This window comes from Giraffa tippelskirchi, chromosome 9 (genome assembly GCF_054371585.1).
Source record: "Giraffa tippelskirchi isolate mGirTip1 chromosome 9, T2T-mGirTip1v1.2.pri, whole genome shotgun sequence".
NCBI lineage: Eukaryota > Metazoa > Chordata > Mammalia > Artiodactyla > Giraffidae > Giraffa > Giraffa tippelskirchi.
The window spans coordinates 4,079,042-4,105,540 of NC_137283.1; the positions used below are offsets into that span (position 1 = coordinate 4,079,042).

The 26,499-nt window shown below is 39.7% G+C and overlaps 1 protein-coding gene across 15 annotated transcripts in view; it reads left to right on the plus strand.

The window, feature by feature from the left end:
• Positions 1–26,499, plus strand: part of RBMS3 (RNA binding motif single stranded interacting protein 3) — a 1,621,798-nt gene that overhangs the window by 1,150,125 nt on the left and 445,174 nt on the right. For all 15 annotated transcript variants that reach the window (XM_081526995.1, XM_081526994.1, XM_081526997.1 and 12 more), the window contains one exon: positions 15,226–15,317. In XM_081526995.1, coding sequence (XP_081383121.1) covers positions 15,226–15,317 — 92 coding nt within the window. The remainder of the gene's footprint in view (positions 1–15,225; positions 15,318–26,499) is intronic.

A 26,499-nucleotide genomic window follows, 5' to 3' on the forward strand; every position in this document is an offset into this window, starting at 1 on the left:
AGCTGCACTTCTTTGTGAACATCATCGCTCTGGGTATCTTTTGGTCCCTTCAGATGAGCCATCAGCTCACTTTTTCCCCTTCTGCTGAGCAGTATTGTTCCTGGGCTCTTTTGTTAAGTCACAATAAATGTGGTGAGCAACCAGCAGGCTGATGACACAAAGTCCTTTATTGATTTGAAAACAAACCAAGGGCTCACTTCACCTTAGAATCCTAGAACACAAAACTCCAGTTCCTTAAAAACAGCCAAAGCATTAACACCAAAATACTTCAATCCTGTTTTCAGGGCACTTTGGACATATTTAAAATTGAGAACTGTGCCTTATTATAATAACAGTTACTGTCTTTTTAGTCTTGCTGACTTTGACATCTAGCATCTTCCAGGTCTTCCTGGATGTTAATTATTTTGTCTTATGCCCCCAAAAGCATAAACACAGATCAGGCTGATGCTGCCATTTGGGAGTCGGAGTTGCAAATTTAGAAGACTCTGTTGCTTTTAAATTATATCATGACAGAAGGGCATTTTAGAAGAAGAATGGTGAAGAGTTGTTTGTCACCGAGTGTTGTGTGAGTTACAGGGCCCGAGGTGATGCAAGCGGATGGGTGAAAACATCGGTATTTAATTTGTTATGAATTTACCATTCATTCTTTCACTAACTGGCTTCTTCAGTCTTTCAGTGGCTAAGATGAACCAAACCAGAAAGTGTCTCTCAAGATTTGTCCATTTATGAGCAGAACCATCCTGTTCTCTATTATCTGGTCCTTGACAGTCTGTTTTAGTAAAATATATAAATAAAATAATCCACAGATTGTGCCTAGTGCAGCGAAGGACTTTAACAACATTTGGTGATAGAGGCTCCTGGAGGAGAGGGAGCATCCAGGTGTGTGAGTCTGGGAGAGGAGCTCTCCAGCCAATGGGGACAGCACGTGCAAATGTCCTGAGGCAGTGTGGTCTGAGTGTCACGAGTGAGCAGGAGCGTGGTGCAGGGTTGGTGCAGAATCGTTCACAGGTTCTACGTGGCACAAGGTCAGATGGTTGGGTCTTGTGTCTCCCTTCCCAGTCCTCTTTACTCTGATAAGTTAGCCGTCCCTCTAAGTCCTTGAACTCACCTTTTAATTACCTGACCCTAAATCTTTGCTCAAACTAAAACTCCCTTTCCTTCTCACGTCTAAAGGTTATCATTATGCTGAGCAGAAAACAAAAACAGAAAAGGGTACATGCTTGTGATTCTGTTTGTGTGAGTTTCTGGGACAGGCAACCTGCATCTGTAATGATGGGGGAGGTCAGGGTTTGGGGGGCTGGCAGCTGGGGATGAGTGACTGTAAGGAGGAAGGAGGACCTTTGAGGGTGATGAAAGTGCTGAATCTTGATTGTTACGCTGGTATACAGGTGGATGCATGTGTCAAAACTCATCAGACTGTGCACTGAAATGGGGCATTGATCATATGTAAATCACGCATCAGTAAAGCTGAGTAAGGCGTTATAGAGTAAGAAAAAGGGACATTTCATAAAGCTCAGATTCATCTCCATTATCTCTCCCCTCAGCAATGAGCTTCCCTCTCCCTCCAGCATTGTGCTGTGTCCCGTAGGTTCCTGTGCTTTGACACACACCACGTACAGCACTTAAGGAGCACGGGTGTCACAGGCCGCTTCTCCTCTGGGCTTGCTTGTCCCCTTAGGAGGCAACCTTCATGTTGTTTGTCTTTTCTCCCACATAGCGCAGTCCTCAGAACTCAGAAGAGGACCTCACTGAACACCTGTTCAACCACTGGCACAATTTTCATATTTACTTCCTGCCTGGTTCCCAAAAAGGATGAACAGGAAACAAAATTGATTTCCAGGACTTGATGGATGGATGGGCTCTTCTCAGCACTGGAGCCCGCATCCTGACTCCACATGTAAAAATTGGGAGCAGAATGGGCTTTTAACTCACTTTCTTCACACCCATACTTGCTTACTGATCTAGTGAGACGCATATGATGGCTTCTCTGTTCTCCAATAGGTAAATGCTGTGCTGACCCTCTGCATTACACTTCTTAATGGTCCATTATTCCTCTGTGGACAGACAGTGGGTGAATCAGTGTTGGCAAACAGCAGAGTGGACAGGATAATGGAATAGGAAGGCAGCTATTAAATCGTGTGAAGGGTAATCGAAGGAGTGTGTGGTCTGTCGCAGACCTGCCACTTGGCTTGTTGCGGAGAAAGATCTTAAATCAGTTCTCTTGTGCCTGCTCTTCAGAAATCTTTCCCCTTCTCTTACACTCTCCTTGTGCAATTTCTGATGTTTCAAACTGGCCGATTACCTGGAATACTAGCTTTACAAGATGTGACACAGAAGTTCACCCATTCCTTCCAACTCATAACACTTTCAAATTGTGGCTCCAAATTATTCCTGTAAAAATAGCTGATCTTTATGACTCCTGGGGGATTTCTTATTTTAATCTGAAACTTTCTGAAATGGTTCAGTTTTGTGGAAATGATGGGGGAGTGTCTGCTCCTAGCAGTTTTTATGTTCAAGGGCAAATCAACCTCTGTGCTTGCTAACTCTAATTTTCCAAGGGTTATGAGACTTTAATTTGATTCTTCATCCAATGTGCATAAAATGTTCACTGGAATTTGCATAATACATTTATTGTATAATCACTCTTCACATTGGTTACCTGCTCCCTCAAATGAACATTATTTTTTTTAAGGGAATATATTCATGTAGGGCCAATTTGAACTTTGAAGAGAATTAGGTATACCTCTGAAGGCCAAATAAAAGAGAAAGAGGGGAAGGGCATGCAATTGTCCTGAAATTGGTTATTATGTAAAAATAGCCCCAATCCTGTATTTTCAAATATTCACTTTTGCAAATACAAGCAGGGGCAGGATTGCTGTCTTTAAATATATATTAAAAAATTGTTATGTGGAGAATGAAATATACCTGCCGGTCTTGTCCCAGAATGTATTTAAGGTGAGTGGATTGCATCAGGGTACAGTACAGTTTGAGAAGGTGAGGGCGCTGCAGAGGGAGGACGGCTTAGGCACTGGGCCAGATGCTTTGATGGCATTTATATTCATTCACTACCCAGAGCCAGTATATAATTGAGGTAATATTATTAACCTTAATTCTAACTTCGTGCTCTGTGCCTTTGGACTCCATGCTTTCACATGGCATATTTCAAGATCAGATGGAGGTTGAATGACATGATCTCCATTTTTCCTTCTGTTTTATGAGGATGGTGTGTGCAGTCCTGATTTGAAAGAGTGTCTGGTTGCAGGCCAGGGTGTCTCAATCTTGAATGTGCACTCAGGTACTTGGAAATCTTGTCAACATGAAAGGTCTGAATCAGTAGCTCTAGGGCGGGCCTGAGAGTCTGATTTCTGACCAAATTCTAGGTGATGTCATTGCTTCTGGTCCTCAGACACCACGTAAAGTAGCAAAGAAGGAAGCCTTTCAAGGTAGGCCTCTCCAGGCTCTGCTTATAGAGCCATTTCCCTAATGATCCAGGTCCTGACCTTATTTAGGACCATTGTACATCCTGGTCAAGGTTCCCCAAATTGCATTTCAACCAGCATCTCCTAGGATAAGAAATCCTGGTCTCTTCAGATAACTAGGATTTTTCAAGGAAGCTCTGCCTCGATGAGGGAAGGCCTCGGCTAGAAGTTATGGGTCGCCAGCTATCAAAGGACCCAGATGAGTTGGTGCCGTGAGCTACCATTACCAATTTACAAATTACAGTCAGATTACTTTGGGGAAAATGCATCTTTGACTGTTGAAAAAAATTCACTATCAACGTATAGATGAATGTGCAGTCATGAATATAATGACATGACTATTCAAACTCTTGGCATGCTTTCTGAATCACAGATCTGAAATTTTTTCTCCTAAGATCATGATATATCTCCCAAATCCCTTTGAGTGAGATCCAACTTCATTGCAATGAGAAGGAAAATAGACTTACAATCCTTATATTTCAGGAGGATACTGTGTGAATTTGATTTCACTGGTTTCTGATATCTTTGGTTTGTAATGCCTAAAGGTCCTTTGGAACATCTTTGAAAGAAATGAAAAACTTAGGAAAAGTCACTCTCTAAAGTCTACAATGCCTTGAAAGTATTGCCTATTACTACTTGATTAATTTAAAAAATCTTTTAAAATATCGGAATAAATCAGTTTAGCAAAGTAGGAAACATTTGGCTAAGGCATAATGTAGAGCTCATAAACCTTTAAGAAGTGTTGGGCAAAATCTTAACTACAAATGGTTTTCATTTCATCATTTTTGATAGAAATTATTTCTATTTCTATATGAATCCTTAAGTGCTTCTAATACATACGCAAATAAGAACTCAAGAATTAGTTCCAGCTAGTTTTTTGTTTGCTTGTTTTTCAGTTAGAACACAGAAGGAATCATTGGATAGTTCTTGGGAAATGGGACCAGAGCCCTAAAATCTAGTTGCAAAAGGACTTACATTGCACAGAATAATGTTTTGTTTGGCATGATTTTTATATTTTATTAAAAAAAAATTTTTAACCACATGCATGCATTATTTTCAAGTGTCCAGGCCATTGACACTTGCGTGAGTGTGGATTAAAGTACTTGGTGGGGGTGGTATGAGGGAAGGGGGGGAGATTGTGCTTCCATTGATTCTCACATACTGAGGCCACCATCTCTGCTCTTCTTTATATATATATATATATATATATGTATATGCATATTTATATATACACATTTATTTATTTTTATTTGACTGCACAGGGCTTCCTCGAAGGCTCAGATGGTAAAGAATCTGCCTGCAATGCAGGAGACCCAGGTTTGATCCCTGAATCAGGAAGATACCCTGGAGAAGGGAATGGCAACCCACTCTAGTATTCTTGTCTGGAGAATTCCATGGACAGAGGAGCCTGGCGGGCTACAGTCCATGGGGTCGCAAAGAGTCCGACACAACTGAGCGACTAACAGACTAACACACAGTTGAACACCAGGTCTTACTTGCAGCATGCGGGATCTTTAGTTGCAGCATATGCGATCTGGGCTTCCCTGGTGGCTCAGCTTGTAAAGAATCCGCCTGCAATGCAGGAGATGTGGGTTCAATCCCTGGTTTGGGAAGATCCCCTGGAGAAGGGAAAGGCTACCCACTCCAGTATTCTGGCCTGGAGAATTCCATGGACTGTAGACTCCACGGGGTTGCGAAGAGTCGGACACAACTGAGCAACTTTCACTCACTTGTATGTGATCTAGTTCCCTGACCGAACAAACCTAGGCCCCCGGCACTGGGAGTGTGGAGTCTTAGCTATTAGACCACTAAGGAAGTCCCCGTCTCTGCTCTTCTGGTGGAGAAATAGTCCACAACTGTACCTGTCTGTAGAAAGGCCAGAGCAGAGAGAGGGAGTGAAAGATGAGCCTAGGTACAAGGTCATAGTTTTGGCTACCCTCCTGTGCACAGGATTGAAGAGCTGTTATTAGAGTATTCAGTTGTAGCTTACTTCCATCATAGTTACAGGCCGAGTGGAATTGTTTTATCAATACTCTGGCTGGCTTCTGCAGAGACAATGCATTACACACTTAAATCTCCCACTGTTCTTGATGGCAGGGAAACAGGACAAGCAGTTCACACGAGACATCTATTTTATTTGTATCCTAGAATGAGGGAAAGGAAAATTTTGCAAGATGATTCACAGGTTAATCTATCCACTTACAGCCAAGCAGGCTGCTCCCTTAATCTCTGCAATATTATAATAACATCATGACTGGTTTAGTCGAAGATCTTGGCAAATCAGTGAATTTCTTTAATCTCACTAAAGCATAATGATCTCTCTAAGCCCATAAATAATGATCCTGATCCTAATTTTGACTTTATTCAGTAGACAGAAGCCATTTCTCTCGTTTAAAAATCAATTGAGTGGGGTGAGAAGGGAAGTGAATTTTGGGATTTGAATTTGTGTTTGACTTAATACTTTCGATGCACCTTAAATGGGGTAAGCAGTGTCCCATTTTCAAGAGGCATGCCACTGAGAGTTCTGCTCGCTACATTCGTCCGTCTTTGTCATTGTTTTATCCTGCCAGGGAACGCCGCTCGGGACCCAATTTCTTTTCCCGAGTCCTCATGCTTGTCACTCGCTCTTAGAACATACAGAGTTTGCCCTCACCTGGAAGAAGTATTCACCATTTTAGAGTGCTAGCACTTTCTTCTCAGTTTTTTTCCAAGTCTTTACTGAATTAGTTATAATCCTGCTTCTGTTTTACGTTTAGTTTTTTTGGCCAGGAGGCAGGTGGGGTCTTGGCCCCCCAATCAGGGATCAGATCTACACCCCCTGCCTTGGGAGGGGGAGTCTTAGCCACTGCACCGCCATAGAAGTTCCTGTTTTCACTTTTCATGTGACGCTAATTCCTCCCTATGTTTTGTATTTAACTTACTGTGTGTCTATAATGCACAAAAACAGGAAAGCAGAAAGATAGACTAATATACACAGAAATGTAGAACATGGATAGTTTTGCCATCATGCTGCTCGCTGACAGGGAACTGACACAGGTATTCAGCTCTGATGAGCAGAGCTGTGCGCACTAAGCCACGCATAAAAACTAAATGAATACATGCCATTTTGCATGTGCTCACCAGCATAATCCCCTGGTCGGAGGACCCCCTACTGTATTTAAATGTATTTATCTATCCTGCTAGATCCGAAGCTCCCCGACAGGAAGGGATGGATGTCACAGTATCGTCATTTTCCCTGCAGCATCGAACACACTGTCTTCCTTGCACATAGTAGATGCTTAGTAAATTTAATGGTAATACATACCACGTTGTCTTTATGCAATGAATATTACTCAGCCATAAAAAAGGAAGAAATAATGCCATTTGCAGCTACACAGATGGACATAGAGATGATCATACTAAGTGAAATATGTCAGAAAAAGACAAATATCATATGATATCACTTATATGTAGAATCCACAACAGTGATATACATGTGCTTATTTACAAAACAGAAATAAACTCACAGACATAGAAAACAAGCTTACAGTTATCAAATGTGAAAGAGGCAATGGAGAGATAAATCAGTGGTTTGGGATTGGCAGGTACACACTAATATATATAAAATAGGTAAAGAACAAGGTCTGACTGAATAGCACAGGGAACTTGATTCAGTATTCTCTAATGACTGTAAAGGAAAAGAATCTGAAAAAGTGTGTGTGTGTGTATTCTGAACACTTTGCTGTATACCTGAAACTAACATTAGAAATCAACTATACTTCAATAAAAAGTAGGTAAAAACTAAGATTAAAAATAATAACAGTAAAGTCACATGATGGTTCAGAAGTGTCTTTCCTCACAGGTCAGTTCTATTGCAAAACCTCATGTCTTATTTTACTGTTTCTGGAACTAGAATATCAGAATGTTTAAGTAATTAAGCTCAGAAATCAGGGAAGAGAGTGAAGCAATCTGTTTTCCGTGGGTGGACCTTGTTACCCATTTTATTTGCCTCTGCTTGCTAAGCATCTGAAGGTTGCAGCCCTTTGCATGAGAAGTACATATGCTGTTCTTTTCTGTATGAAACCGTCACATTCTTTTTTTCCAAAGATGCTTCAAAGAATGAGTCATTTCAGATTTTAATGGTTTAGATTCTTTTCCTTCAAAATGAGCACTCTTTGGCCTTTGCATTCTAGCAGAATTTTTCTTTCACCTTTTTTTTTTTTTTTCACATCTAAGTTAGGCTGTAGGCCTGTTGTATTGTGGCATCCTTGCTTCACTGTAATGATCCGTCACAGGACATCAGTGGGAAAGGAAATACTGAAGAAATGATCAGGTTCTCGTTAGTCTGGTTTTACAAGCATTATGTGCAGCAAAGAATTTATAAGTGCTGTCCTTCAGCTACCTCCTTTGATCAACATAATGCAGAGAACTTAGGAAATCCAATAAGAGAAGACATTTGGCGGTCACTCAACAATTTAGTGATGTACAAAAAGTTGAGCTGAAATACAGATGCCTGGAGGCGGCCTTGAGCCCAGCAGACTTCCAGGAAACCTGCAAATCACTCCTCCTTTCCTGCAGGCCGCCTTTTCTCCCTGCAGTTTAGTTTTCCTGCTCTGAGCTCAGACAACATCCATGGCATGTTCTTAAGCCAAAATAGAAAGTGGGGGATGTATGGCAGGGTGATTCTTAAATATCAGCTGTTTAAGCTTGAGTAGAACTTAAGTGGAATGTGTGATTCCTAGACAAAGTGTTCACTTCTTCTTTTTAAAACTCACATTTGACTCACAGCTGGATTGTCTTTGGAAGAGGTTGGGTGTTACCTTAAGCTGTGTGCTTCAAGTGGGCTTTTTGACAGTCCTACAGAAACTTGAAATGTAGTGTGAGGTTACACTCTGAGAGCAAGTCTTGCTCAACTCACGGGCTCACACCACCACACATCTGAGCCAGCAGTCCTGCTTTGTATCACTTCCTACACAAAGAACCATCCAAAGTTGGTAAATATGTAAGCAATTTACATAAAGGATTTAAAGAGCCAGTAGCGATACAGAAGTATAAAAAAGACTGTTGACTATGATAAAGATGATACCAAAGGGGGAATGTGGATGAGGGGTGAATTAGGAGGTTGGGAACAGACCTTTACAAAATGTCTATATGAAACAGATAATCAGGGGCTTCCCTGGTGGCTCAGTGGTAAAGAATCATCCTGCCAATGCAGGCCACACTGGTTCGATCCCTGGTCTGAGAAGCTCCCACGTGCTGGGGAGCGGCTAAGCCAAGCACCGCAGCTATTGAGCCTGTGCTCTACAGCCGAGGAAAATCAGCTACTGAACCTGTGTGCCTAGAGCCTGCGCTCCACAATGAGAGAAGCCCCTGCAGTGAGAGGCCCGCACACCACAACTAAGAATAGCCTCCACTCGCCACAACTAGAAAAAAAGCCCAGGCAGCAGCAAAGATCCAACACAGCCAGAATAAATAAATGAACTTATAAAATAGATAATCAACAAGGACCTGTTGTATGTAGCACAGGAAAGTGAAGTCGCTCAGTCGTGTCCTACTCTTTGCAAACCCATGGACTGTAGCCCACAAGGCTCCTCGGTCCATGGGATTATCCAGGCAAAAATACTGGAGTGGGTTGCCATTTCCTTCTCCAGGGGATCTTCCTGACCTAGGGGTCGAACCCGGGTCTCCACCATTGCAGGCAGACGCTTTAACCTCTGAGCCACCAGGGAAGCTCCATAGCACAGGAAACTCTACCCAATATTCTGCAATAAACTATATGGGAAAGTAATCTGAAAAAGAGTAGATATATGTATATGTATAACTGAATCACTTTGCTATACGCCTGAAACTAACATATCATTGTAAATTAACTACCCCCCTCCTCCTCGTTACTCGCTCAGTCATGCCCTGACTATACTCCAAAATAAAATGAAATTTAAATTTAAAAAGAGGATCAAGATACCTTCAACAGAATTCAAATGGATTGTCACACAATTGCCCATTGAGGGGCAAAAGTCACAAGAAGCTGCCTACAGATAGATCTACTAAAGAAAACAAAACCAAAACCCTCTGGCAGTACCATTGTTTGTAGAACTTTGTCACAATTTCTAAATAAATATATTTTTGCCTCTTTATAAAGTCACTAGGCTGGTAGTGCAATAACAAAATAACAAAACTTTAAATTAACACACCAAGTTTCAAGCATTTCAGGAAAGCATTGATGAGATCTGCCAGTGGAGTGAGCGCATTTGGCGAATGACCTCATTAGCGTGGAGCATGGAGTTCTTTCTCCCTGCTCTGTGCTTCCTGCTAATTGCAGAACTGCCGGCCTTCTGCCTTGACAAGGAAGGAAAACAAGGACAGGGGTGTATGGAGAAAACAGTGGCACACAGTTCTCATCCATTTGAACCTGCTGCCAGGCTGCATTATGTAATTGAGGCAGTGAGACCAGTGGCCTTCCAGCCTCTTGGGCGGGTGTTTCCAGTGGGTCCCGTTTTGTCGAGGATTGTAGCAGTTACCGTAAAGCATTATTAGCTGGAGCTGAACTAATCTCCCTGTGCTGCCCCTCACCAGATGTAGGTATGGAGGTTTCTGTTCCCAGGCTTGATGATTTGTCATTAAGGAGAGTAAATTGAAACCAAATTGGAGTTGCTTTATTCCTTCATAAATGCATCATTATTCTCTAGGGGCGGTTTCATATTTTATTCTGTTTCTTTGTGACTGTGATGTAGTATATGCTGATACATAAAACTCAAGAGTGCAGTGTTTTTCTCCAGAATCGTGGTGTTTTGGGGGGAATTACTTGAGATGTTTTACCTGTACACGTTCATTTTAATTAGTGAAAGTAAGTTCATATGAAAAACAGAACTTAGTGAATTTTTTTGTTGTTGTTAAGATTTTCTTGGTGTGGACCATTTTTAAAGTCTTTGTTGAATTTGTTACAATATTGCTTTTGTTTGATGTTTTGGTTCTTTTGGCCATGAGGCATGAGGGATCTTAACTCCCTGTAATTAGGAATTGAACCTACACCCAATGCATTGGAAGGTGAAGAGTCTTAACCACTGAAGCATCAGGAAAGCCCTCAAAACATTGATTATTTTATAACTCTGTTTCCCAGGAGTCTTGAGGAGAGATGTTTTGTACTAAGGAGCCACTCTCCTTGCTGGCAAGGTGGCTCTTTGGAAAGACAGTCTTCTCAAAGTTCACCCATCACCTCCCTGATTCAGAGGAGGCTCAGGGTGTCTCCTGCCCTCACAGGGATTTCTTCTGTTTGGACTGGAGTTTAGCCCTGGAGATCAGCATCATGATTTTGTACTATCCTGTGTGACGTGTGGGGTGGAAGCCACATTGTTACAGAGGCCAAGAGACATGAAATCCCCGGGGCCTCACTGGGTGGCAGCGTGGCTGAGCCTGAACCATGGCTGCTTGGCATCTATATTGTTCTATAGAGTCAAAATGTATTAAGACACTTTTATTAGTTAATCTCCACATAAGTCCCATGAAGTAACTTAGCATCTTTTTAAACATGGTTTCAATTAATTTATACAAATGTTTATTAAGCTCAGGCTGTGTCCCAGAAACAAGGATATACAAAGAAATAACACCTGGAAAATGTTTTCTTTTTTTTTTTTTTTTCTTCCTTCCAGTTACAGTGAACAAAAAACCAGGTCCCTGTTTTAGCAGAGGACAGCATTTCAGTCATGTTCTGCTGCTGCTGCTAAGCCGCTTCAGTCGTGTCTGACTCTGTGCGACCCCATAGACGGAAGCCCACCAGGCTCCTCCGTCCCTGGGATTCTCCAGGCAAGAACACTGGAGTGGGTTGCCATTGCCTTTTCTGTCAGTCATGTTCTAGAACTCCCTTAACACTTCCACTTTCTAAGGAATATTATCCTAAAATTTATCTGTCTTTCCGCCTAAAGCTTTAATCTCTTGACTTCTGCTTGATCTTCCTTATCAGCATTCAGAAGTACTAAGAACAGTATCTGTCTCATAGCAGGGCAACAAATAAATACATGTTTCATGTTTTGAATGAATACTCAGTAGCACTGTAGCCCAGGCTGGGGAATAGATACACACGTGTGTGTGCAGACAACCGGGCCACATTCCCAGAGATACTTATTTCATTTTTCCAGAGGTGAAAAATGAGCATTGGTCGTTTGTTAAGCTCCCAAGTAAGTGCATCTGGTATATAGCTAAGATTGGAGACCATAGACCATAGCATCTCCCATCGTATAAGCAACAAACATAAACAGCTCCTTAGCCTCCCAGACCCCTCCAGCTAGAGCTGGCTCCTAATGCTCCTTCCCAGCACAGAATAGCAGACAAGACTGTAAGCACTCTACTTCTCCATCTTGCTCTTGCTCTTCAACTCCTCCAGCAGCCTTTGGTCCCCATCCCTGGCCTGCAGCTGAGCATGATAAAAATACATGATATACACGCCTGGACATACAGTAAGCTACAAAGACCTACCGGACAGCACAGTGGCCTATATTCAATACTGTAACAACCTATAATGAAAAAGAATCTGAAGCTGTACACCTGAAACTAATACAATGTTATAAATCAACCGTGGTTGAAAAAGACACGTTCACATTCCTAAAACACTGGGCGTCTCAAGCTCCCACCTCGCTCTAACGGTGGCATTGGGCCCCAGCAATCTCTCTCTCTCTCTCTGACTTTGAGACTTCCCTCTGTACTTCTTTCTTTCCGTCGGATCCTCCTCCAGCCTCCTCTGAGATGTCGTTTTCCCATCTCACTAACACTCCAGTGGTGAAGTTTTAGCTCCAGACCTCTGCTCTTTCTTTCTACTCACACCAGGCACTTTTGTCTTTTTCTGTTTCTGTAGATCGTACCTTCATGCTGTTGACCTCCTGTATTTTATCTCCAGTCTTATTCCCTTTTCTGAGCACCAGCCTAAGATATCCTGCTACTACTTGACATTGTTATGGAGACGTCTCACAGGCGTTTCTGGCTCACCAGGTCTCAAACTGATATTTTAATCTTCCCTCTCCCCTGCTGGTTCCTCCTCCAGGCTCCCAATTTCTATAAATCACATCCCCACCTCCCCATTGGCTTATGCGGAAAAAACAGTAGTGATCTTTGTCTGTTATGCTTCCCTTATTCCCAACCCAGTGCATCCATCACTGGGTCCTGTTAATTCTGCCTCCAACCTGTAAGTCAGACCGTCCATTTCATCCTTTCTATTTCATGGCCAGTAGCTGTTTGTCCAGTTTACTGTAATAGCCCCTAGGTCATCTCCCTGATCCACTCCTATTGCCCACCTCCCCTACAGCCAATCCCATCTTCAGGACAAGCCAGTGAGGGAGAGATTATAAAAATGCAGGTCATCTCATGCCACTGCTTTCTTAAAACCTTCAGTAACAGTCAATCATCAGAGTCTGCGGTATATGCTCTCATTTTCTTTCGAGGAAGGTGAACCAATTTGTTATTATAGATTCATTTTTGTGGTTATTCATTTTATGTTCATCTCCCAGCTCAACTATGAGCTGAGTACGGATGCAAACTAGGACTATATTTTCCCCACTAGTCTATACTCTGTACCTGGCAAAATGCCTGACATAGAATTTCATTACTGAATGAGAAAGCAGCGTGTGAATGAATGAGGAAGATTGACCAAAGCGTGAGGTGGAAAAGGTGACTTATCAAACCTCATGCAGCCCATTGTGCTGAGAACTCAATCACCCCCTGGATAAGTGTACTGACTGAATGAGCTGGGTTGAATTTTTTTTATGGGATTGTTATATTTCATGTGCTAGCCTCAATGTCCAAGGGATTTTGAAGAATTGTGACCTCTCTGGTGAGCTTCAGGGGCTTCTAGAAATAGGTTGCAAAGTAAGATGCTAAAGCGGTTCATTGTACAGTGTATTTGGAAAGGCCTGCGCAGATTTGGCTTCAAATGCTGCTCTACCAATTAAGTAACTTGTGATTTGGGGGATCAGTCTTGTCACCTGGCTTACACTTTGGTTTCTCTATGTAAATACATGAACAGGCATGAGGACAAGGGTATTGATACCTGTATCATTATCATTTCATCAGGTGCCGACACATCACCCGCCCAGGGCAGTTGTTGGCCCATAATAGATAAAGTCTATATTTTATTTTATCATATGCCCCTCCTAACACTACTACTAGACTTACTTTGCTCTTTCTCCTCTTTTTCTTCTTTTTCTCTCATTTTACTCATCTCAGTGGATGGTAATCCTCATCCACCTATTACTCACATAGTTTGAATTTTGTGGGAAGAGAGGAATTAGTAGTACTAACAGAGTAGGCTTCCTTGTGGATTTGAAACACAAACTTCCCAGCTTTTCAAGAGCATTGGATGGTACACTGATGAGTAACAACTTCATGTTTGGTTAACTTGCTGGGAGGGAGAAAAAGAAGACAAGATTTGAGGGGAGAAAATTAAAATGTTAATTACAAGAAACAACTTCGTAATTGAATTCCTATTCATTCTTTAGTTATTTAGGAGAAGAGGGTCACAGTTCAGGGTTAGTAGGTTTGCCTTAGCAGTGCTCCTGAGAACTTCTACATGGGAAAAGCATGGGGATACAAGGCCAACACCTACCTGGCGGCAGAGAAGAGGAGCGGTGTACGTGTGGGGTGGGCTCTGAGTGCCACACACACGTTCTTGATCATTTCTAGTTTGAAGTATTTTTGGCAGCTGAAATTACCTTCAGGTGAAGCCCTGACTGATACAGCTATATTTCATGGGCACGCAAAATCCCCCTTTTTCATTTATTATGTTTTATTGGCTATTTCCTTCGCCTCACTATACACACACACACAGAGGCACATAAAGTACAATATAGGCAACTCTGGGGACTTCCCTGGTGGCTCAGATGGTAAAGAATCTGCCTGCAATGCAGAAGACCTGGTTTGATCCCTGGGTTGGGAAGATCCCCTGGAGAATGGAATGGCTACCCACTCCAGTGTTCTTGCCTGGAGAGTTCCATGGACAGAGGAGCCTGGCAGGCTACAGTCCATAGGGTCGCAAAGAGTCAGACATGACTTTTTCCCTTTCATAGGCAACTTTTATGTTCTTTTCAGATTGTACTTAAGCTTTAAAAAAATAGCAAATAAGTGACATGGGTCTTTGTTTCTTATTTTTAAAAGACATTTGAATATTTGTCTATCATAAGTTCCTTAACAGTCAAAATTATTTGTTTAGGATGTTATCTTTGAGAGAGACACATCCTGTAATGAATTAACATGGGCTTGGAAATCAACTGGAACTAGGCTCAAATCTTCCTGAACTCATTCATCACCTTCATTCATTCATTCAACATGCATTTATTGAATGACTGCTTGAATGCCAAACACTGTTAAGTTTGCCAGTACTAACTTCATGCAGGTTCTAGCACTGCTTTTAATACCATCAAGTTTTTTGAGGGTTAGGAAATTACCTTTTGAGATAAACCTTTCTACATTTTTCAGCATTTTGTGTTCCTAATTCTTGCAACAAAGTCATTGAAGAAAGAAATGATTAAATAATGTTACCTTATTCACCAAATTAGTCTAAATCAGCTTGCTGATTGCATAGCCAATCTCCAAAGCAACCTCTAGAAAATAACATGTTCCTATTATATGTTTAATATTGTGGTCTCTTTCCTGACGTGTTAAGGGCCATAGATTGAGGTCTATGGTTCAACCAGGGTCATGAGTGCCAATGTGACCACAAACACCCATTACATCAGTGACACAGAGCTGCTTGCGAGTGCTAACCAGGGGCTTTGTGTTTTCACAGGGTATGGTTTTGTAGATTTTGACAGCCCAGCAGCTGCACAGAAAGCCGTAGCATCTCTCAAGGCAAATGGCGTGCAGGCACAGATGGCCAAGGTAAGAGCGGTGTTTCAGTTCTGCTTTATTATTTTTTTCTTTTGTGATCCTATGTTTTTCTATTCCTATGAGATTAATTGAAATTGGAGTTTGTGACCATTTGCAATATGTTTGTTAGGGGGGAATAAGAAACCTCATCATAGGCTTGGCTTGGAAGAATCTGGCTGGTTTATTTCACTGACTGTGTATATATATTAATGTTCTCTTTTATTATGGTTACCTTATTGGCATTTCAGGGGCACTTGTGAAATGCTCTGTTTTACCCCAGATAGGAGAGGTGTGTGTGCGTGCATGTGTAATCTGGGGCTCTCACCTATAAACAGTTTTGGAAAATACAATTCTCAGTAAGATGTCTTTGATAAACTATGTGTTGAAAAATTGCTCATTGTCATGTTGGGGAGAGACAATCCCTGAATGAGGGGATAGTCTGATCCATGCAGAGAAATAAGTTTAACCCAAGTATGTATTGTCTGTATTACTAGGATTTCACTTTGGCCTTTATAGAGTTTTCCTAGGTAACAGTTTCCTACATATTAATGATTTTCAATACACTGTTATTGTTTTGTAAAACAAGTAGTATGGAACTTCCTACCTGAAATTATAATGCATTTTTATATTCAAGAAAATAAATTAAATCATTTATAGTAATTTCTCATCCTGGTATTGCAGTGGTAATTACAAGAATCTACACATATAAAATGACATAGAACTACACACACTTATTGTTCACTCAATGGCAACTTCCTGGTGTTGATATTGTACTAAAATTAATATATAACCTTTGGGGAAACTGAGTGGAGGCCTCAGGGGATCTCTCTAGACTCTCTTCCTGTAAATCTAGGATTATTTCCAGATCGTAACGCTTTAAATATCAGTTACAACATAGGAATGCTCGGTACATATTTGTTTTAAAATAATGGTCATTTTGGAATTGCTCATATGTAACTTTAGCTATCTGATTCCTGTCAGTGAATGTGTAGATCTTTGGCTTCTCAAAAGTTAGGTGGAAAGTCAATAGGTCTTGAAATACTGATCTAGTGCATTTATGTCATATTTATGTATATATTGATACTTACTGTTAACTTTTCCCAGAGAGAGCTGAGTTACAATAAGTTGTCAATTTTTTGGTCATTAGGATTTTATTATCATTGCTAAAATTCTTTGATGACATTTTCCAGTTTCAACACCTGATAACTAGAGGTGGGCTACTTGGTTTTTTTCAGCTTCTAGCAAGCTGATACCTCCTGTATCTGTTAACCTTTCATTGTGGGTCACTGCCCATAGCGATTACTTTGGTGGACTCGTTGCCCTTAATGACACATTAATTGTTTTTCAAGGTGGTATAAATTAGAATTTGAAACCTTTCATCTGTGTAATGCATTTCTCATCATGATTGTGACTGGAAGTTTTGAATTTGGTCATGAACTGAGATTGATGAAGTTAATCTTTGTAATTAATAAGGGAATTACATACATGTCTTGGTTTAAAGGTTACTTGACAAAACAATCAAGTTACTTGCCAACTTGAGCAGTGGCTTCTTATACCCAGCAAACATGTGCTATAAAATATAGTTATTAGGTATTTGCAAAAGAGAAATTGAATTTCGACTGAAAGGCAGACCCTATTGACAAGAAAATGATGATGCACATGCTTAAGTAAAACCCTTGTTACTGGTGTATCTTTGATCTCTTCTCTGGATATACTGCCAAAGTTTGCAAATTGCTAGATTGTGGCAGTTTAGAAATAATGATTACAGTCTGTATAATCTCCACTGTCTCTCAAAAAGAAACAGTTATTTGTTGGATAAAAATCACTTGCATCTTGCACAAGAGGAAAAAAAAGTTGTCTTTCATTTTATAACCATTGAGAATTCATTGTGAATATTTTCCTTTTGTTTCTGAGCATTTCGGTACACAAGGAATCTCTCTCTCTTTTATATACTCACACACCAATCACTGACATCTCATCTAGACAGGAAACTATCAAACGGAAAATATTTTAAAGAGCTTCTAAAAATGATTAATTATAGTCAGCATCTTGACCCTTGCCCATGCCCCCTGTACACAGTAAGGAGATTCCAACTGGGATGCTTAAAGGCACTTATTTCATTTCTGGAGCTGCTTAAAGATCTCTGTCTTATCAATTATGCTGTCTGTGAGGAGGTTCTTACTCTCTTTTTCCTCACTGATTTTGAATCTAAAGCCTAGAGCTGTAGGTCCACATCTGCCTACTGGAAAACTTTCAGCAGTAAATGACTCTGTAATTGAACTACCTAGAAGCAAATAAATAGCCTCCCTTTGACAATGAAATGGAACAAGCTTGACCACCTGTATTAGGAGATTTCTCACTGAGCTATTGGATCTCATGGCCTTTCTTTTCTTTGTCCTGGTGATAACTGTTATTTATTATCATACAAACCTGCAGTCTGCAGGGTGTGGAAAGCTTGCACTGTAGTTTTGCCATTCAGGTACCTCGTGAGTCGCTGCCTGCATCCTTATTCTCGTCAGTATCCTGCTATGCAGGTTGTGGACTCAGATTTTAATGACTCCAGGATTTTCAAGCAAAAATGCCACAAATAGCCTAGGTTCCCAGTAGCAACCTGGAGCAAACATGAAACATTCCAAGTGAATTGCTTTGTGTAGCTGACTGCAGTACGTGCATATGAAAAATTTAGCTGATTTGTCAACAAACAGGAATTAAACAATAAATCCTCCAGTAAGTGGTAATTGATTAATAATGTATAACCATTAACACAGACTATCATTTTCTGTGTTCTTGCTGTTCTGCCAAAAAGGGTTTCAGGGATCAAAGGATATGTTTCTTTTAGGAGAACACATTTAAAATATTTTATTAATATACAGCAGTTAAGAGCATAGGATTGGGGGGAGATAAACTTGGCTTTGAATCCTGGCTCCTGTACCACCTGGCTGTGTGACCTTGGCTAAGTTATTTAATATTTCTGAAATTCTCCAGTAATAATACCTTGGTTATAGGACTGCTGTGAAAATTAACTAAAAAGACAACAAAGAATTTAGCATAGCACTTAGATTATATTAAAATTCAATGAATGTTAATTATTCAATAAATATTGTTATGCATTAAATTCAAATTTGTTACTGAACTTTCCATAAATCATGATGCATGCTTCAAGTGTTACTTTATTTAAAAAGTTTTCTGAGAAATGCAATCAATAGGATCAATCAACAAATGTTTTAACTGCTTGCTAAGTGGCAGGCACTGTGCTAGGTGTTGGAAAATCAAGATTTAATAAAACTTATTTCTTATTCTGAATTTTCATCATGTAGTTTATCTCTTGGGATAGCTACAGCTCTGGGTTAAAACTGTTGACTGTTGCTGTTCTTGCCGATTTTAGGGTATTTAGGAGAAAGTCATTAATATGTCTCAACCATAAAAGGAAAAGAGCTGAGGAAAAGAAAAAAAAAACAAACTAACCACAGTTTACCTTGTAGGTGTTTGTTTACTCATTAAAGGCAATGAATGTTTTCAGTGCCATCAAGGTTAAGGCTGCTCTGTGATACTTCATATGTGGTGTTCATCAATACATTTGCATTTTCTTTTCTAAAACGCTGCTTATTGTACCCACATTTAAGCCAGGAATATGAAAAGGACAAAAGGTTGAGCATCGTAAGACCGATTCTGGAATTTTAAAAGCTTTTCCAGACTCCTAGCTCAGGAACTTGTGTTTACATCTCAGTGGCCAAAACTGAGTCATATGGTTTCTCCTTTAGCTGCAAGAGATTCTAGAATGATGAATGTTTTAGCTTGTTGACCTGTAGTGGAGAAAAGCAGGAATTGCTCATCTCCCTGGCTATTTGAGCAGCATGCAAAATCATTCTTTCCTGAAGGGAGCCCACATCAAAGCCCCAGCCTGTAATCACATGCAGGGACAGCATCATCTCCAACAGGCCCAGACTCAGCTGCCTAGCAACTCAAAGCCTTTAAAAACAGATTATCAGGACTTCCCTGGGGGTCCAGTGACTAAGAGTCTATGCTTCCGATGGAGGGTGTCTTGGTTTGACCCCTGGTCAGGGAACTAGATCCCCCATGCCACAACTAAAGAGCCTGCACACCACCTCAAAAATGAAGATCCCATGCACAACTAAGACTCATCACAGCCAAAAATAAAGAATAATAATAATGAAGTTATCTGTGTTCCCATAGTACAGAATGACAGACAAACAGGAAGCGTGGGTCTAAGGGGAACTACCACTTGGGATCAGAGAGTTTGGAGAACAGAAATCACTGGCGGCTGATGCGTACAGACTTCAGCTGGGCAGGGGTAGGATTCGTGCGTTGTCAGTGTAGGAGTTTCCTTGGTTAGCCAATCACATCATGCATCCCTGCCATCCAAGATTTCTCTGGCCCACTATTCCCCAGGGCTTCATGGAGGCCTCTCTGGAGGGCTGTACAGCTTTAGAAACTGAGTTTTTCCTGAGGTAAATTTTGAAGCTCCAGAATTGCTGTGTATACTCTGCAGTCAGTAATTACCACCAGCCAAGTTTTGGTCATCTTCAGCTTAGCAGGTGTCTTTCTTATTTCCCACATGTCAATTACAACCATGGGGAAACAGAACACAGCTCTTTCCACCACAAGGAAGAAGTCACCCCCTCCTCAGGGCCTTTAAATAAAGTTTTATCAGGTCTATGACTATGACCGCTGTACCAGTTACCAAAGATGGTTCACCCCACTGTGGGATGTTTAGAATAAATCAGAGTTAAGTGATCACCAAAGAGACCAAGTGTCCAAGAGGATGTCAGATCATCAGGAATAATGTAAAAATATTGTGTCAACCATTAGGATAATATAAAAATATCATGTCAACCATTGTGGAGAACCAGGTTGGTACCAGAGGAAAGGAATTCTTTTTTATAAATCAGTGAACTTAGTCTTGGTTTTGGGGGGAAAATAATGTATTTTGAGATCAGAAGTGAAAATTTTAAAAGTCAATGCATAAAGGAAAATAAACTCTGTAATTTCAAATATGTATATGCATACAATTATTATTTTTGGCCACACTGAGTAGCATGTGGGATCTTAGTTCACCAACCAGGGATAGGACTCGGGTCCCCATCAGTGGGGGCTCAGAATCTTAACCACTGGATGGCCAGGGAAGTCCCCATGTAATTAGTTTTTAAAAACTCATCACCTCTGTGGAGTCCTAACAGTTATATTCCAGGAGGAGAAATTTAGTGAATGAATGAGGGACCTATTGCATACAATATTCTAGATTTTTTTAAAAGTTCGACCACTAGCCGCATGAGGTTGTCTACCAAAGCTACTCTTCTGAATGCAGAGACACATAAGCAGGCTTCCTACTCCAGACTCTTGTGATCTATAGCAGTATTAATATTGCTTTTAACCTGCTTATATTGCTTTGCTTTTACCATATCTAGGAATACAAGAGTCAACAGGCTATTTGATGTCCAGGGATCACTACATTGGTGGGGCCTACTAGTAACCCACCAACCAAAGAAGTTTCTCAAAGGATCTCATGTCAGAAGGAGATGATAGGGAAACTATTGCTTCCTGTGACTAGATGGAAAAGTTTATTCCTACCTGTTGCATTATTTTTGATGCTAATGTGAATGGAATTATTTTCCTTATTTCTTTTTTCAGATATTTTGTTGTTAGTGTATAGAAAAGCAACAGATTTCTGTATATTGATTTAGTATCCTGAAACTTTACCGAAGTCATTTATTAGTTCAAACAGCTTTTTAATGGAATCTAGGGATTTCTGTATATAAGATCATATCATCTGTAAACAAAGACAGCTTTACTTGTTCCATACAATTTGAGTGCCTTTTCTCTCCCTGCCTAGTTGCTCTGGCTAGGTCTTGCAGCACCACACTGAAGAATCAGACGGGTGGTGAGCATGCCCACCTGTGTCTTATTCCTGATCTTAAAGGAAAAACTTTGAACCTTTACCATTGAATATGATGTGAGCAGTGGGCTCGTCACAGATGACATTTATAGTGTTGAAGTATGTTTCTTCTATAAATTTGTTTAGAGTTCGTCATGAAAGGGTATTGTATTTTTGTTATTATTGCTATAAACTTCTCTTAGAACTACTTTTTGTGCATCCAGTAAGTTTTGGCATGTTGTGTTTCTGTCTTTGCCTTTTTCAACATGTGTTTTTTTGTTTTTTTTTTAATTCTACTTTGATTTCTTCTTTGACAAATTGGTTTTTCAGGAGTATGTCGTTTAATTTCTACGTTTGTTATTTTTTGTTTGTTTGTTTTCCTTCTATTATTGACTGCTAGCTTCATAACAGTGTGGTTGAAAAATATACTTGTTATAATTTCAGTTTTCTTAAATTTTCTTATATTTATTTATCTGACCTATCCTAAAGAATGTTTCTTCTGTGCTCAAGAAGAATGCACATTGTGCTACTGTGAGATGGAATGGTCTGTGTTTGTCTCAGTTCGTTTGGACTAAGGTACGGTTTCAGTCCAATGTTTCCTTATTGATTTTCTGTCCGGATGATCTATTTGTTGTTGAAAGTGGAATAATGAAGTACCTTACTATTATTTTACTGTATCTGTTTCTCACTTCAGAAATTAGGATATGTTTAATATGATGTTGGCGCTTTGATATTTTTGATTGCTATATGTTCTTGATGAATGACCCGACTTTGTCATTATATAATGACCTTCTTTGTCTCTTGTTACTATTTTTGACTGAAAGTTTACTTTGTTTGGCATAAGTATTCCTCTTTTTTGATTTCCACTTGTATCAAATGTATTTTTCTAACCCTTCACTTTGAGAGTATGTGTGTCCTCAAAATTGAAGTGAATCTCTTGTAGGCAGCAGTTAGGTAGGTCTTTTAATCCATCCAGTCTGTGCCTTTTGATTAGAGATGTTATTTAATTCACCTTGATCGTAGTTATTGAGAGGTAAGGCCGTCCTGTCGTCTTATGAATTTTTTCTAGCTATTCCGTAGTGCCCTTGTTCCTTTCTTCATGAACTGATGATTACCTGAAGTGATGTGTTTTGATTCCCTTCTCTTTACCTTTTATGTATCTGATATAGGTTTTGGTTTGTGGTTACCATGAAGCTTACATAAAATATCTTATAATAGTCAATTTTATCCTGATTACAATGTAATTTTCAATTGCACACAAAAATTATTTTCTCCCTTTTATATTTTTGATGTCATAATTTATCTTTTTATATAGTGTAGTCACTAACAAATTACTATCTAGTAGGTTTTTAATATCTTCTTTAACTTTGATACTAGAGTTAAATGGTTAACACACCACTATTTTATGGAATTAGAGAATTCTAAGTTTGACTACATGCTTACATTTACCAGTGCATTGTATATTTTCAAATGTTTTTGTGTTACTAATTAGCAGCCTTTCATTTCCGCTTGAAGAACCCCTATGACAAGTCTAGTAGTGATAAGCTCCCTAAGCTTTATTTTGTGAGGAAATCTTTATTTTTCCTTTACTTCCAAAGAACAACTTTACCAGATAGAGTAATCTTGATTGGCAGTTTTTTTTTTTTTTTTTCCTGCAGTGTTGATTATTGAAGTAATTTTCAACTCTGATAAATTGTTGTGACCTTAAACTAACTTTTACCCAGGGATATTTCTTTAATTCATTTCCCAACCAGTTACCTGGGAGGGTGTAATTACTGAGTCTGCCAAAAATGGTTCGAGGTAATCATTCTACCTATGGACTGGAGGTGATGGTTGTGATTGCATAGATGGACATCTTTATTTCTTAAGAACACATGCACCAAGGAATTAAAAATGAAGATCAATAGCACTTACATTTTAAAAGCTTTAAGGGAGTTTCACATACAATTGAATATGCATACATACATGCATACATATAATCTACAAAATGCCTATTTTTAAAGTTGTTTAATTATCATCATTTTTCTAAGCAATTACTCAACAAATATAAAAATGTTTGACAGCTTCACAGCCAATTTAGCTTTTGCTTGAAAATGGAGCTTAAAGTTAATAATAAAATTAAATGATAGGCTTCTACCATCTCTGATTTTCTCTGCATCCTGTATTTATTACAACATGATTTATATCAATTCAACATTTATGGAAGCTATTCACAAATACATTACACAGGGGAGGTAGAAATTGGAGTGCTGTGGATGAGCCAGCCTCATACAGAGATGGGCTCCCATCTTTCCCACCTCCAGGGACACACATTTTATCCACTACTTGAGTTAATCAAGCTCAGGGTCTCCTGGCCAAACCATATTTGAACATTCTTCATATCTAAGAAGCATTCCAAACAAAAAGGCAATGTCCAACTTCAGGAAAGTGGTGAAATTCAAAGCAAATACAGACTTTCTTTCCCTATCTTTCTCTATTGAAATTATTATTATTATTTTTAGCATCCCTGGAAAAGTGACTTAATGCAATTTTATGCCTTTCAATAAAAGGAATAAACTTTTAGGTGAAGTGATACTGAGGGCTCATTTTCTTATTCTGATGAGTAACTTTTACTCTTTTTTTCCCCCTATACCGATGAAAGACTTTAGGCTTTTAGGATCCACTTGGTAATAATATCTCTATATCAAACATAAACTATCTTCCCTGTTATTTATGTTTAAGATAATTAAAGAGAACTGCTTGATAAGCCCAGTGCCAAATGAATTTTACATATAGATATTTTCTAATTCAAAGGTGAATTGCAGGAGAGGTGAAATCATTATTGTTCAAAAATATAATTCATATTCCATGAGAATAATGGCATATTGTAGGGATACTAACATTCACATATAAAAGATATAGTATCTTTTATGTAAAGATATAATATCAAACAAAGTAAGAGTATTCCTGTTGGAGAATACTTTAGTGTTGAATAAAATGCACAAAAGTATGTATTCTAAACTCCAAGAAAATAAAAATAATGTTTAGAATACATACTTTTGTGCATTTTCACTCACAGTGAAACTGTGAGTCACTCAGGCGTGTCCGACTCTTTGTGACCCCATGGACTGTAGCCCGCCAGGCTCTTCTGTCCATGGATTCTCCAGGTAAGAATACTTTGCTGCTGCTACTGCTAAGTCACTTCAGTCGTGTCCGACTCTGTGCGACCCCATAGACGTCAGCCCACCAGGCTCCCCCGTTCCTGGGATTCTCCAGGCAAGAGTATGGAGTGGGGTGCCATTGCCTTCTCCAGGGGATCTTCCTGACCCAAGGATGGATAGAATGATATTTTTGAAGCATATTGATCTTGAGAAACACTGAGTTCTAAAGGAATCCCTAAATGAGGTCTGGGAGCTTTTTGGTGATTCATTCTATTACATGCTGCTCTAAGTTCCCAAAATGTTAATAGTTTCACTAGCATAATTATACTAGTGTACCACTAGCTTTCCTTTCTTACGCATTTCCCTCCACTTGAACTTTCTGGGCCTTTCTAACATGTATTTGACAAAAGAACTACAGATAGAGAGTATTATTGCATGTTAGATGGAGGAAATGGTCCATGGATTAATGTCTGTACTGGGCCGTCGTGGCAATTGAGGCTCACCTCAGCCTTCGCTGGGACACAGGAAACCAGCTAATGGCTGATAATGTCCAGGAAATTAGTAACTCGTGCATATGGTAAACGCTCTGTTCCCAGCCAAATGATTTGTTTAACTGGTGGCTGGAGTTCTCATAGGGATTGTTAGCAGAGAGGAATAGTAGGGCTTTATTACCCGGACTGTGTGCTAAGCCTTGTTTTTCCTGCCTGAGGAACTTCACCATCATACACAACACAACGGAGAAGTGTCTACCAAATGGTCAGTGTTAAAGGCACCAACATTCTGTAGTCAGAAAGGAACTTTTTTTATTTTAACCCTGCTATTCTTACATAACATGGTTCTCTTAATTAGCTTAAAATTCTGTAAGATGAATTGTGAATATTTCTTAGTTGTGAGAAAAATGTTAAATCAGATGTCACTTTGCTTAATGTTCAGTTCCTATCTGTTCATTTTGTCAGTAATTGTGCTGATTATTTATAATCTATTGTTTTCATTCGTTGATTTCCTACAGAGCATCAGGCCAGCCTCCTGATCTGTATTTTTGTGTACATATTGTCTCATTTATTCTCCTCACCACTTCTTCTCTTCCTGCCCTATTTTATAGTCAGCGTTCACATTTCTCTCAAGCCACGGTTCATGGGCTAGCTCTTCAGGAAATCTTAATGACACTGGAATCTTTTTATATGTTCACATAGAACCATGTTCAGCCTCAGAGACACTATATTCACAACCTACAATTTAAATCTTATATAGGAGATAATTGGGTACAGTCCTTCTGCCGCCCAGACTATAAAATTCATGGGGGAAAAGACCACAATGGTCCCTGCTGCCACTGTTGCACAGGTCCGTCCATCAGATAGCATGGGATAGTAAACATTTACTGAATGAAAGAACTCTTGGAGTTACCATTGTTCAGGCATTATCAGTGAAGAAATTAAATCTCAAAAATGTAACCTAATGGAAGTCATACAGCCATTACCACATCCATTTGTTTGTTTGTTTGTTTTTTGATTCAGTAAGATAATGAAAGCACTGCAAAATATATTATTTCCTTTTATATCAAAACTGAACTTTATTAACTATTTACCACTTCTCTGTACAGTCTTTTAGACTGATTCTCAGCCAGAGACAACTTTTTGCCCACAGGAACCACTTGGTGATGTCTGGATGTCTGAAGACGATTCAAGTTGTCACAGCTCAGGGCAAGGGTCTTGCGAGAATCTGCTGGCGTTCTTGGTACAGGATGAGGCTCCTCCCCTCCGGGTCGACTGCTTTAGCTACTTTACCTTCTTCCTTCCTACATCAGTCCACTCAATATATTTCCATAGACTGCTTTGCATGTGGAGAACCAATGGTGAATAAAACACAGTTCCAGGTGAAAGGAAACTTATTATCTATAGGGAGGTGCAGATAAGTGAATAGGTAATTGTCACATGTAGTAAACAGTTATCTACAGGTGCATCCAGCTGCACATAGTGGGACACAGTCTATTTCATCTGGGATGCTCTCCTGGAGAAAGTAGCATCTAGGCTAATATCTGAAAGACGATTTAGAACAATGGTTCTCAACTGCAATTTCTAGAAATATTTTCAGGAGTCACACTTGTAGTAAGGGGTTGATATAGTATCTAAAGAATAGATATAGGCCAGGAAAGCTGCTAAAC